Raw genomic sequence first — 15,768 nt, forward strand, 5'->3', positions numbered from 1 at the left:
GATTATTTATTACACCTTTCAGAATGTTGAGATTTTCTGCGCTGAACACAATGTAGCTGTATTTGGGACCTGTGCCTTTAATGATAGTTCTTTCCGGCCACCATTCCCACGTGCCTGTCACAGTGTGCCTAAATCTCTGCCTTAGCAGATCTTTTAATCCCAGTTGCTTTGTGCACGTCCTTTCTTGTTGATATGATTATATGCAGTGTTTATTTTGTGAATTACGAGGTCCCGGAACAGATCGGAGTTATGGATCCGGCATGTTACCCGAGGATGTAGAGGTGTCATGCATGAAAGTAAAGAGAGTTAGGGAGTTGTGGAAGAAAGTGAAAGTGAACAGCAGACGGGGGAGGAGGATTGGTAAAATGAGATGCTGGATCAGATTTCAAAGGTGCCGGTTCCAGATCTGGCATGTTCCGGTACAAATCAAGCCCTGATTATACACGTTACTACAGAGACATCCCAGATAGCATAAGAATGTGGGCCACTTTAGGCAGTTATGCGGCACTGGTGGTTTTCAGTTGGCCCAGACAAAATGAATGTAAGCCTGAAGTGGGCCACCTGTACATTGGGGGGCCAAAGATTAAAATTCATATATGGGCCATTTAATTAAATTTGGCCCAAATGATGGAAAACAAATGTGGGCCACAGTTGGCAAAAATGGGGCATAGTCATTTAAGGGTAATCTGGGTCTAAACCTAAAGTGGCTCACATGTGTGGGTGCAAATGTGGCCTAGTTATTGTAAAACATATGTGGGCCACTTTTGGTAAATATTTGGCACAGTAATCTCTGGCTAATGTGGCTTTGAGCATAAAGTGGTAAAGATCTGCTATGCCAAATATGGCCCAGTTATCTTAAGACATATGTGGGCCATTTTTGGCAAATATTTGGCACAGTAAGCTCTGGCTAGTGTGACTGTAAGCCCATAGTGGCCCAGAGAAAATATGGCTAATGTGGCCCAGTTATCTTAAGACATGTGTGCCATTTCTGGCAAATATTCGGCACAGTAAACTCTGGTTAATGCAGCTGTTAGTCTATAGTGGCCCAGAGAAGATATGGAAAATGAGGCCCAGTTATCCTAAAACAAATGTGGGCCACTTTTGGCAAATATTTGGTACAGTTAGCTCTGGATAATGTGGCTGTAAGCCTATTGTGGCCCAGAGAAAATGTGGCAAATGTGGCCCAGTTATCCTACAAAAAATGTGGGGCCACATTTGGCAAATATTTGGTACAGTTAGCTCCGGTATATGTGGCTGTGAGCCTATTGTGGCCCAGAAAAAATATGGCAAATGTGGCCCAGTTATCTTAAAACATATGTGGACCACATAAACTAAAGTCACCCTCATGGAGAAAAGTGTTTGCTTTAGTTGGGCTCATAACCCAGAACCTCTTAATATAATTTTTCTTTTGGGCCGCTGTAACTTAAGAACTTTGCTTGACAAGTTTATTCATTACAGCAAACAAGCCAAGTACAAAAAAATACAATTAGGTGAGACGCAACCTGTGATGAAATAATATAATTCACTGATGTTAACCAATGTTTAATCCATTATTAGAAGTAACGTAATAACATGCTTGCACATGCCACAGCATTTTGAAAGTTTATAAGCTAAAAAAATTCTATGGTTCAACCTCTGCTCACAGAGACATCAATAATCAGCGTATGAACCTCAACAACAGTGACAATTAACAAAATGAACAAAAGTCACAAACAGGAGACTAAAAGTGACAAAATCAACAACGTCAACATAAATAGCAGAATCAACAGCAAATAATGAAGACTGGAGCATTAATAAGCTGTAGAATGTATTCATACTGCAATGCATGCTGGGATTTTTGTATTTTGCCACACCCAGCATGTGCAAAGTGTAGGCCAGATCTGAGCCAGGATAAAAGCAAATTGTGACCCAGAATAGGGTCAGTTCTGTTTCATTTGGTTGAATTCTGGCTGACATGTAGAATGTCTATGGCTTAATTGTGCCCCATATCTGGCAAACAGGATTGGAACGCTCTATTGCCATCATTCCATGCGGTATGTGGGCCAGATTTAAGTGTCTGATGTGGGCCGGATCTGGGCCAGAATACGAGCAGAATGTGGCAAAGAAAAGGGTCAGTTCTGATCTATTTGGTTGAAATCTGGCTGACATGTGGAACGTCTATGGCTTAATTGTGGCCCATATCTGGCAAACAGGAGTGGACCACCCTATTGCCATCATTCCATGCGGTATGTGGGCCAGATTTAAGTGTCTGGTGTGGGCCAGATTTGAGCCACATGAGTTTTGCTATCTGGGATGTTAATAAGGGGCTGTCAATCAATTCGGTGGACGGAGAAACCCGTCTCCTACTTCACGTTGCAGTGGGCCTCAAAATGGGAGGGATTTTGTACTATTTTAACGTCAGGGAATTAAAAAAAGAGACTTCATATCTTTATATCACCCCAGTATGACTGTGGAGACTCTATAGCTACACACAGTTATGTCCAAACATAGGTGCCCTTTAAAAAGTGTTTTATATTTATTCTGGTTTATCAGTATTTGCAGTGTAGACGAGCTGATGTTCAGTATAATAGTACAGTATATTGTGATAATGAATATAACATGTTCTGATTTTAACATGTTTGACTATTTTGCAATTTTAAATTGAACAAATTAAAATGTGTTAACATGTACCAATAAGGCACCATTTAAACTAAAGCATTTAATAACCTTAGGTGATCTCAAATCTAACAAATGTTGCTATTTCTCACTGCATCTAATGTCAGTATTGTGATAATATCATATATCATTTTAAAAGCTTCAGCAATTATCACAACAACAAAATATTATATTGCCACATGTCTAGAATTGACAGCAGACCACAGCCTGGATGTGCCCTTGGTATTCAGCCCAATTAAAACCAAAGAGTGTTTCCGTCAGATAATCCGAGGTGCCTCGCTGTAACAGAACGACTATTTGAAGACTTTCAATTAAAAAAATAATCGCCTGTTTTAGAAACATTATTCTCATTCATCAATATTAGCCCGTTATTATGACAGCTGCTGCGGACATGATCAAATAAAGCAGGACCAGGCTAATATTCAGGCCATTGCTGGTGTTAGTCAAGTTCATCAGAGGATTTGTCCACCAGGAGCTTGTCTGACTGAAGTCATTATTTCTCCCGGCAGTACTGAAAGGCTCGCAGATCTCTCTCTCTCTCTCTCTCTCTCTCTCTCTCTCTCTCTCTCTCTCTCTCTCTCTCTCTCTCTCTCTCTCTCTCTCTCTCTCTCTCTCTCTCTCTCTCTCTCTCTCTCTCTCTCTCTCTCTCTCTGCCATAATTACCTCAGTCCCACTCAAAGCCTGCCTCCGCCGCTCCCGTATTCAAATGTGGTTTAATTACCTGTGGAATTTTAATTGGCGTGGCCTGCCAGTGGGAAACGCGAAGGTGTCCAAGGTCATTGCGAGTCGTTCGCGAAACGCTCTCACCCACACAGACGCCGCTGGCTGCCTGCCCGCACAACACGCCAGCACATAGAAGCGGCACCTGCTTCCACAATAAAACAATAAAGAGAAAATGGGCACCTCGCACCGACAGGCCGACTGATGCATCGAAGGGTTATGGGGTTGAAAAGTGTGATTTTATGGCGCACATTTTTCTTTTTCTTTCTTTTTTTTAGAAAAACATTAACAGCTGTCAGAACAGTAATTATATCTATCTATCTATCTATCTATCTATCTATCTATCTATCTATCTATCTATCTATCTATCTATCTATCTATCTATCTATCTATCTATCTATCTATCTATCTATCTATCTATCCATCCATCCATCCATCCATCTATCCATCCATCATTTCTTGTTATCTATCAGTCTGTCCTTCTATTTATTCATCCATCCTTCTGTCATTCAATCTATCATTTGTTTTCATTATTATATATCAGTCCATCCATCCATCTATCCATCCGTCCGCCCGCCTATCTATCTATCTATCTATCTATCTATCTATCTATCTATCTATCTATCTATCTATCTATCTATCTATCTATCTATCTATCTATCTATCTATCTATCTATCCATCCATCCATCCATCCATCCATCCATCCATCCATCCATCCATCCATCCATCCATCCATCCATCCATCCATCCATCCATCCATCCATCCATCCATCCATCCATCCATCTATCCATCCATCATTTGTTGTTATCTATCAGTCTGTCCTTCTATTTATTCATCCATCCTTCTGTCATTCAATCTATCATTTGTTTTCATTATTATATATCAGTCCATCCATCCATCTATCCATCCATCCGTCCGCCCGCCTATCTATCTATCTATCTATCTATCTATCTATCTATCTATCTATCTATCTATCTATCTATCTATCTATCTATCTATCTATCTATCTATCTATCTATCTATCTATCTATCTATCTATCTATCTATCTATCTATCTATCTGTCTGTCTGTCTGTCTGTCTGTCTGTCTGTCTGTCTGTCTGTCTGTCTGTCTGTCTGTCTCTGTCCATCCGTCCGTCTATCTATCTATCTATCTATCTATCTATCTATCTATCTATCTATCTATCTATCTATCTATCTATCTATCTATCTATCTATCTATCTATCTATCTATCTATCTATCTATCTATCTATCTATCTGTCTGTCTGTCTGTCTGTCTGTCTGTCTGTCTGTCTGTCTGTCTGTCTGTCTCTGTCCATCCGTCCATCTATCTATCTATCTATCTATCTATCTATCTATCTATCTATCTATCTATCTATCTATCTATCTATCTGTCTGTCTGTCTGTCTGTCTGTCTGTCTGTCTGTCTGTCTGTCTGTCTGTCTGTCTGTCTGTCCGTCCGTCCGTCCGTCCGTCCGTCCGTCCGTCCGTCCGTCCGTCCGTCCGTCCGTCCGTCCGTCCGTCCGTCCGTCTGTTTGTCTCTGTCCGTCCGTCCGTCCGTCTGTCTGTCTGTCTGTCTGTCTGTCTGTCTGTCTGTCTGTCTGTCTATCTATCTATCTATCTATCTATCTATCTATCCATTATTTTTAACAGTTATTTATATTTTATGATTTTAATGATTGTACAGCTAATATTTTTAGGTTTTAGGTTGGGTTGCCTTTGGTCTATGCAATAGGCTGTCATAATATAAAGAATTTTTATAATTTTTTTGTGGTTTGAGCTTTACATAATTGTTATGCACAATGTAAAATACTTTTTCATGTTAAATATATAAATTTTATCATAAATTATCTAAATACTAATAATTAATTAATTTTATAATAATTAATTGTAATATTAAACATTACAATTAAATACATGAAACTGTTAAAGTTGTTGAAAATGAAGAAAATTACATTTTAATACATTTGATTTTTTTAAAATTGTTACATTTTATACTTACATTGTTGATGTTCAGGTTTCGACTTGCAGTGGCAAAGAAATCCTATATAGATAAAATTGTGTAATATTATATAGTTTTTTCTTATCTGTTACTCTGTAAATACTGTAACCTGCAATTGCTTTTGTAAATAGATAGTATCTGAATTTAGCAATTTTTATTGCTTTAAATTGATCTGTGCACTTTAGGTTAGTTTAGTGATGTTAAATAACACTTAAATAAGACAAAATTTCTGAAGTTCATTTATATGTGGCAATTTTACATTTCCAACTTAGTTTATTTAAATCTCATTTCAAGTTAACCTCCACAGGAACATGTTTTATAATGATCAAAGTTGTAACAAGTGTGTTATATTGGTTTTTTAACCTTGCTTCTATACTGGTTTTAAAGTAAAATCTTTTTCAATCATACAGTCAGTCTCAAACAGAAGCATTTTGCCAGTAGTCATTCGTCCACTTGTGCTGATTTGTACACCTTAAAGCAGTATCTTAGGATGAGGATGATAACTGCCTGCAAAAGAGATCTGGATCCACAATATTTCACAGTCTGCTGAGCCCTGACCAAGCATAAGGACCACAAGAACGTATTATAAAATCACAGCTCATGTTTTTATTGTCCTCTCATCAATACAAATGTGAGTCTGTGTGATGGCGAACATATCTGATTCTAGTATTATATCAGTAAAGACCTGATAGTTCTTTTGTGCATCTTCTAGTTGTTAACCAACTGAAGGTTTGAGGTTACGACCTTAAGGATGCTTGAGGAAAAGCTTATTGGTTGTAAATATATACATTAAAAAACTTTTTTGTCTATCTGTCATAAAAAAAAATCTGTAAATACTGTAAAACCGTATCTGAAATTATTTTGCAAATGATAATCTTGACAACATTAAAGATTTTTTTTTTTGCGTCAGTAGTTCAATAATTGTCCCCAGAAGCCAGATTATCTTTAGCAATGTGTTCATAGCACTTTTCTTCATTCTTGCATAATCTTTTCAGAGATTACACATCAAATTAGTCAAAGTTCACAATTTTTAAGGTAAGACACTTCAGGCAAAATAACAGTTATTTGTTTCCGTGCATTTAATTTTTGTCGCTGCTTAGATTTTTTTTTTTCAGTCTAATGGTAAGAGAACATGAGAATTACACTTTAAGTAGTTATTTGTTAACTTATTATTATAGATTATAGTTAATATACATATTTGTACTTTTATTTTTATTAAAAAAAAATTCTCCATCAGCACACAGTACATACCCAAAACATTCTTATTCAGTCTTATTTATATTTATATTGTTGAAAAAAAAACTCAATACAGAGGGATAAATATTTTTTATAATTATATTTTAGAGCGTTTTATGTCCAGACACTTGGAAAATATTTGTTTCTCTCTGTTTGCAGTATTTTCTGAAAAATAAAAGGTTAAAATAATCCCCTTTTCAACTCTAATATGCCAAAAAAAAAAAAAAGAAAGTATTTTAAACCTTCATTCGTTTTTGTTGAAAATATATGCTAGTAATTAAACTGGAAACATGATACCCTATTCAACAATATTTAAATAATAATAGTAATAATAATAATAATAATTAAATAGTTTTAAAAAAACTAATTTAGCTAAAAAGTACACTTCATGCTCATAAGCCTGGGGTCAGCCTTCATCATAAAGCCACAAATAAACCGTCTTTGCATGAAACCTGAATAATTGATTGAACGGGTGCCACACTCTAACCACACATAATTGCAGATGCCGTTTTGCCGCAGTTAAAGTGGAATTTCTCAAAAGCCAATGATTATTGTGGGATTTGTATAATTGAGGGCTAAGGCTAGAATGAGCTTTGCCTTGTTTATATTTGGGAGGATGAGTCTCATAAACGAGTCTTGGCGGTTTAGGAATAGCACCGTCTTGTGGGACCAGAGTTCAAGCAGCACACGCATTTACATGAATAAATGTGCCAGTGGTTATTAATGCTTTGTTATGTCTTAAACAATTCTAATGCTTCTTATCTCTGAGGGCTGAGCTTTGGCACAGATGCTCTTCACACATTCAAGGTAATTTTTTAGAACAGTTGAGTTTAATTCTCTGGGCTTTTTTTGTTGTTGTGCAGTGTGTATGGATGCCCTTTGGCTAAGAAAAGGAAAACCCAAGAGAAACCTCTGCAGGAACCTGCATCCAAACGCCGTCCGTTTCTAACTATGGCTGACGGAGAACACGCTATGTATGAAAACTATGAAGCAGAGGCCATGGAGGAGGGAGAAGAGCGGGAACAGGAAGAGATAGAGGAAGTGGAGGAAGATGAAGAGGAAGGAGAAGATGAGGAAGAAGAGTGCTCGGATGACAACGAGGATCTGGGAGAGGAGGAAGAGGAAGAAGAAGGAGAGGACGATGGAGAGGTGGAAAGAGAGGATGTAGAGGAGATTGAGCAAATGGAGGAAGAGGTTGAAGAGGACGAGGAAGTGGTGGAGGAGGATGGGGATGATGAAGAGCAGGAGGAGGATGATGATGAGGAGGAGGATGATGATGAGCACGATGAAGAGGAATACTATGGAAATCTGAGTCATCAGCAAGGTAATGAATGCACTCTGATTCAATGCATGTTCTGCTGACTGTGTTCCAGAATGTTTAAGCATGAACACGTTATTTCATAAAACACAGTAGATTGATTGATAGATAGACAGACAGACAGACAGACAGACAGACAGACAGACAGACAGACAGACAGACAGACAGACAGACAGACAGGTAGGTAGATAGATAGATAGATAGATAGATAGATAGATAGATAGATAGATAGATAGATAGATAGATAGATAGATAGATAGATAGATAGATAGATAGATAGATAGATAGATAGATAGATAGATAGATAGATAGATAGATAAACAGACAGACAGATATACAGACAGACAGACAGACAGACAGACAGATAGATAGATAGATAGATAGATAGATAGATAGATAGATAGATAGATAGATAGATAGATAGATAGATGGATGGATGGATGGATGGATGGATGGATGGATGGATGGATGGATGGATGGATGGATGGATGGATGGATGGATGGATGGATGGATGGATGGATGGATGGATGGATGGATGGATGGATGGATGGATGGACAATGAGGAAAACAAGTGATAGATTGCTTGACAGACAGATGAATGAATAAATAGAAGGACAGACTGATAGATAACAACAAATGATACATATATACTGTATATAGATAGATAGACAGACACACAGACACAGACGGATAGATGGTTAAAACAAAGTTCAGACAGATTGATGGATGTATAGAAATGGATTGATGGAAGGATGAAATGATCGACAATAATGGCTAAAGATAGATAGATAGATAGATAGATAAATAGATAGATAGATAGATAGATAGATAGATAGATAGATAGATAGATAGATAGATAGATAGATAGATAGATAGATAGATAGATAGATAGATAGATAGATAGATAGATAGATAGATAGATAGATAGATAAATAGATAGATAGATAAATGGATGGATGGATGGATGGATGGATGGACATATAAGAATGAAAATGAATGGAGGGATAGATCGATGGAAGCATGGAATGATAGATGATGACAACAGATAGACAAATAGATGGATAGATAGATGGAAGGGTTGAATGATAGATAATCATGACAACAAATGACAGACGGATGGATGGATGGATGGATGGATGGATGGATGGATGGATGGATGGATGAATCGATAGATGGATGAATCGATGCATTGATTGATGGATGGATGACAAATTACATAATTGGATGGATAATAGACAGGCAGACTGACAGACTGATGTATGGATGATGGAGGGATGGAAGGATGCTGTAGTTGCTCTGACACACAAAATGCTGCAAATATGAAACTGGAATCAAGGTCAGCTCATTGTAGGTCAACCGACATTTCAGAGTATAATTGGCAGGATATGCAGTCATTAAAGTCAATGTTTTATTTCTTAAATTGCCTGTTTTAGTTTCAAGTCATACAGTCTATGTAATTTGCTGAATCACAAGGAAATCTACATACACCCTGCAGAGAACGTCCGGCCCTCGCCATCCTAATTAATGTGGATTTTACAGCAAGGAACAATCCAACTCCCCTTTCCAAATTGAGGGAAAGCAGATGTGACTGCTTCCTTAGTATGCGTCTCACCCTCATTCTCTGGTGTCCTCAATCGCTTGTGACAGTGCTTCTAGAGTAATAGAGAGAAGAGGCTCTCTGAGTTATTAACTTTGGCCCCCCTCCACACATCCACGCGCCGTTCCAGGAGGTGTCAAATACACTCACCCCCCCCCCCCCCCCCCCCCCCCACCACCCCTCCCCGATGAAAATGGGCTCCTCCTGAGGATATTTCTGGCTCCAGAAACAGAGCACCTCATCCTCTGCTTATCCCTGCAGTCTCATCCGCCTCTGTCCCAAATACTAGCAACACTAAAATCTTTTCAGCACAATTCAGAAGGTTTCAGAGCAGCCTGTGATGCTTACATGCTACGCAACACCCAATATGTCTTGTGAAACATTTAAAAGGCTGCCCGGTGATTCATGTACAGCTCACCATATTGCAGTTTGACTAAAATTCATCTTGCTTTTTTTTGCCGAGCACATCAGCGGCGTGGTGGCAGTTACCGTCTTTCTAAATTGCATTTGATTATTTAAATCAATTTGTACCTGTGTCATCGAGCCGTATGTGAAACCCTGGCGTGACATTTGTCTTAGATTTGCTGCATCGATGCTATCGTTCATGAGACGTTACATTTTCATAATGATAGTGTTAAGGCCGCTTCAGATTATAGAGAGGACTGACATTTCGTTTGTGAATTTATCATGCCACGCAAGCCACTCGCTTTAAAAATATGGTCCTAATGCGCAAGGTATTCGAGGTAGACATATGACAGTATCAGATTTTCTTGTAGCAATAATTGATGAAGCTGTTATCACGATGCATGGTATTAGCACAATATTAACATAAGCTGCAAATAAGCTTACATTAATGTTTATTGCTTTATTGTACACAATAAACAAATTGCAGATGTATTCTAAAGTACAATAGATAATGACATATTATTAAATGTAATTTAATGCATTACCTCACATCAACAGTGAGAAATAGTTACATTTGTTCCAGCAGGTATGGGTATGTACATTTTAGTATTAAAAAGATACAACTGAAGTATATTAGTTTTTAGCTCCATCAAATAAAAGTCGATTGAGTTATTCAAGACTAACTAGGAGATTAACATCACCAAAGAGTAATGTTTTACATGTACCTTTTATTATTTACTTTGTTTACAAATGGATTCTCATTCTAAAGTGTTAATGCACAACAGAATCATGAAAATGTTCCGTTAATTTCTCAGGCATGTTGTAGGCCAGATTAAAGCAGCGCTATATACATTTTTAGACTTTAAATTAATGAACAGATGAATTCTACTGCTTCGGCTACCAAATCATGTATGTAGATAGATAGATAGATAGATAGATAGATAGATAGATAGATAAATAGATAGATAGATAGATAGATAGATAGATAGATAGATAGATAGATAGATAGATGGATGGATGGATGGATGGATGGATGGATGGATGGATGGATGGATGGATGGATGGATGGATGGATGGATGGATGGATGGATGGATGGATCAGTGGATGCATATATGATGGATGGGTGGATGGATGGATGGATATATGGATGGATGGATGGATGATGGTTGGACATTGGTGACAACAAATGATAGATAGATAGATAGATAGATAGATAGATAGATAGATAGATAGATAGATAGATAGATAGATAGATAGATAGATAGATAGATAGATAGATAGATAGATAGATAGATAGATGGATGGATGGATGGATGGATGGATGGATGGATGGATGGATGGATGGATGGATGGATGGATGGATGGATGGATGGATGGATGGATGGATGGATGGATGCCAACTGACCCAGCCGGGACTCGATCCAGCAACCTTCTTGCTATGAGGTGACAGTGCTAACCACTGAGCCACCGTGTTGGCCTCCATATAAGCATTCTCAATAGATATTCTCAATGTTTAAATAATAATTAGCTATTTTTGGTATTTTGAAGTGCTTGATTATCACAGTATATTGTATTATTATTAAAGCTTAATCCAATTCAAGGATGTCAAATTTCTTCTGTTGTTTTGTTGTCTCTTCTGTTGTTCTCTACAGACGACAATTATTCTAGTGGACAATCAAAATCCAATCATATGATTGAGAAAGACAATAACAACAACAACAACAACACGAACAATGAGGAGTATGAGAATTATGACGAGCTGGTGGCCAAGTCTCTCCTCAACCTGGGTAAAATTGCAGAGGACGCTGCCTACCAGGCCATGACCGAGTCGGAAATGAACAGCAGCTCCTCCAACAGCGCCGGAGAAGATGATGACGAAGATGAAGATGACGGAAGCGAACAAGGATGCCACAAAGGAGAGTTGAGTGTCGACTTGGATAGTGATGTGGTTCGAGAAACGGTGGACTCCCTGAAGCTTCTGGCCCAGGGTCATGGAGCTGTGCTGCCCGATGAAGGATACGCGGACGCCGGGTCTGGAGATGCTTGCCAAGCTAATGGACGTGGCCAGGCAGAGGAGAGCGAGGAGGAAGTGTGCCTAAGTAGCTTGGAGTGTCTGCGTAATCAGTGTTTCGATTTGGCTCGAAAACTCAGTGAGACCCAACCATCAGAACGGCCCTTGATGGAGCACCACATGCAACATCATTCCGAGCAGCAGCAGCCACAACATTTGCATCCGCATCCTCATCCGCATCACCCTCCAATGCCCCGCTACGACAGCTGCCAGATGGACCAACACAGACCCCTCGAGCGGAACTACTCAGACATGGTGAATTTGATGAAACTAGAGGAGCAGCTCAGTCCCGCTTCCAGAGGCTACCCGTCTAGCTGCGCCCAGGACGGGGATGAGGACACTACCTCGGTGGCCTCCGATCGCTCAGATGAAGCTTTCGACATGACTAAAGGCAACCTGTCGCTGCTGGAAAAGGCCATTGCTCTGGAATCGGAGCGTGCCAAGGTTATGCGAGACAGAATGGCATCAGAACAGATGGTGGCTCGGAGGGACAATCAGCGCCTTCATGGAGAGCACAGCCCAAGGCAGAGCAGCAGTGCAGAAGAACGCAAGGCCCGACTCCATCATGATGGCGCAAAAAGAGCTTACTACCCTAAAGGTAAAAATAAAACTTGTAATGAGATTTTTTGCATTTCTGCAGAGATTTCGGTAGATGGTTTTGCTTCGTTATCAGGTTTACAGAATTCAGAAGTCATATTTCGACATCGAGGAGGCAAATAAAAAAAGGTTAATCTGGTAATTTCTCACTGCTATGAGAAATAAAGTCAAAATTGTGAGTTAGAAAGGCGGAATTTTCTATTTTATGATAATTGAGACTTTAAATCTTAGAATGTGACTTTATATCTCATAATGCGGCTTCATACTTCTCAATTGTGCTGTTATTTCACCTAATTGTGATAGATGAAGTGACATTTACGAGAAATAAAATCACGCTGCTTGCAGCATGACACTATTTCACCTAAATGAGACTTTAAATATTCCAGAGAAACTTTTTATGTCTTATTTTGAATAGTTTTTCATGTTTTATTTTTACTCTGGCACAGTTCTGTTATGGTTTTTGTTTTTTTTATTTTTTATTTTTGGTAACTGTTACTTTTGTCGTATTTGTTTTTATTTATCAGAGTGTGCTCCTGTCTCGTTATACAGCTTTATTATGTCACACAGCTATTTTTTTAATTGTCATGTATTTCAAAATGTGACTTAATTTTTCATATGTGCCACTTTATACTGTATGTTCCGGTGTGGCTTTTATATTTTTACTTTAAACATGTTTTCATAATTACCAGTTTTATTTTTTTGCTCTGTCACCATTGTGAGATATTAAGTCATTATTTTTTTTTTTACTTTTTGTTTAATTTCTATTTTCATTTTGACATCAAGTCTCACAATCTGACGTTATACAGTATTTCACAAATGCAACTGGATTTCTCATAATCGTGACTAAATCTTATATTTAATAGATGTAATATTAAATGTACCTTTAAATATTCTTTGGGAACTATTTATTTACTTTTTCACATTTCCCCACATTTAGTTTCTTTTTTTAGCATTCAGCATTACTGTGTTGTTTATCTATTTGTTATAATTATGGCTTCAAATGTCCTTAAATCCCAATGTGACTTTTTATCTCACAAAGTTTCCTTATATCTCATAACTGCAGCTTAATCTCTTCCTAATTGTCGTATTAAATGCCTTTTTTTTATTTTGTAAATTTGTTTTATGTATCCCTGTGTGGCCTTTTCTCACAAATACAAGTTTGAATTCTCATTCTCCCACCATTGTGAGACATAAAGTTAGCATTTTCTTCTTTCTGTTTCTTTTATTCTAGTAATTGCGACATTGAATCTCACAATGTGATGTTATATTTCACAATCGCAACATTATTTCTACTTATCGTGACATTATGTCTCACAGTGGGGCTCCATAGACCTTACATTTGCAGCTTTATTTCTTCAAAATGTGACATTATTACTTTCAATGTGACATTATATCTTACAATGCACCTTCATATTTCACAATTGCATGTTCAATCCTCTTATTTGTGATAGTATCTTTCACGATATGACTTTATTATATACATATATACAGTATGCAGGTCTTCATTGTGTACTTTGAGATGCAATCAGGTTTCTATAGAGTAGCGTTCTTGCACTAATAGCCATCTTTTTAATATGAATAAAAAGTCCTGGTCCTCAAAGCTGTTGCAGCATTTGTTCCCCCGTGTCTTGGGTCACTTAACATTCCGTCATACATTGCACTGGTGACATTGATGACTATAGAGGTCACTTTAGTGAGACTGAAACATTTTTGGGGCTTGTTTTAAACACTCAGGTCACCCTGGTAGCAACTTCCATAATGGCATCAGCTTATGCTTCTAAAATAGGCTGACATGGTAACATCAGAGACTTACCTTGTCAGGCATGAGTAATGGCAATCTGCACGGCCCGTTAGGAAAGCAAATCTCATCCCTTTGGATCCCGCGCATGGTTTATTACCTCAAATCCTTCCCAATCCACGCCCACCACCTTTGGGAGTGAGCCATCCTCCCTGATATCAGCAATCAGAAACTGCAGGAGCATATCAATATTACGTTAATAAATAGTGGTTATGGATGTTGAGGGTCCTCAGATCACCTCTGCGTTTCCCAACCTCACCGCTCTTCCTGTCTGATGCTTTAAAAGGTCCGTCGTTTGTCTCTGTTCTGATGGTGCCGCTTTTTTATGTTTCATTTCCTACCATTTGCTCAATTTGCGCTCTCTTTTCCATTAAGGAGAGCTTCTCTGTGCTTCCCATCGCAGAGCAGTTTGCTGTTGTTTTCAGTGCACAACCACAGCAAGTCAGAGGGTCGTGTAATTATAGAATTACACCGTGATTTCACACCTCATCTCCAGAAAACTATTCTTGGCGCTAATTATTGGAGTGTCGTTATTAAACATGTCGAGTGATCTCACTGTTCTGACTGACATGGAGCGTTATTATTGTATGCTCGTGGAGTTCTACAGTTGTTATTTGTGGATAATAAAAGGGAATTATTTTACTCTCTTAGCTAAAATGGAAACACTGATGCATTTATGCATACCATTTTGTTATGTTATATTTGTGTATAATTGAGATTTTTTTTGTTCATCACAAAGATTGTCTCATTTATTGCAGTAAAAAATTACCTTTCCATATTGTAAGGTGATTATGAAATTAGTTTTTTTTTACAGCTTGCGTAATTCAATATTATTTTTTTTACTGATTACATCGGTTGGGGTTTTTATTATCATAGCTTATATATGTTGTACCCACATATTTTATAAATATGTTGGAAGTGCTGATATGCTTTGTAAATGTATTATATTGTATTATGTTATGTTATGTTATGTAATGTTATGCTATATTATATTATATTATATTATATTATATTATATTATATTATATTATATTATATTATATTATATTATATTATATTATATTATATTATATTATATTATATTATATTATATTATATTATATTATATTATAAGGCTAAATTGTCTGTAGTGTGTGAATGTGTGTGTGGATGTTTCCCAGAGATGGGTTGCGGCTGGAAGGGCATCCGCTGCGTAAAAACTTGCTGGATAAGTTGGCAGTTCTTTCCGCTGTGGCGACCCCGGATTAATAAAGGGATTATGCCGACATGAAAATGAATGAATGAATGATATTATATTATATTATATTATATTATATTATATTATATTATATTATATTATATTATATTATATTATATTATATTATA

The 15,768-nt window shown here is 37.6% G+C and overlaps 1 protein-coding gene across 8 annotated transcripts in view; it reads left to right on the plus strand.

Annotated features, from left to right (window-relative positions):
* Positions 1-15,768, plus strand: part of myt1la (myelin transcription factor 1-like, a) — a 130,706-nt gene that overhangs the window by 75,195 nt on the left and 39,743 nt on the right. For all 8 annotated transcript variants that reach the window (XM_005160722.5, XM_005160723.5, XM_009294757.4 and 5 more), the window contains 2 exons: positions 7,479-7,939; positions 11,590-12,606. In XM_005160722.5, the coding sequence (XP_005160779.1) occupies positions 7,479-7,939; positions 11,590-12,606 (1,478 nt within the window). The remainder of the gene's footprint in view (positions 1-7,478; positions 7,940-11,589; positions 12,607-15,768) is intronic.

This window comes from Danio rerio, chromosome 20 (genome assembly GCF_049306965.1).
Source record: "Danio rerio strain Tuebingen ecotype United States chromosome 20, GRCz12tu, whole genome shotgun sequence".
In the NCBI taxonomy this organism is placed as follows: Eukaryota; Metazoa; Chordata; class Actinopteri; order Cypriniformes; family Danionidae; genus Danio; species Danio rerio.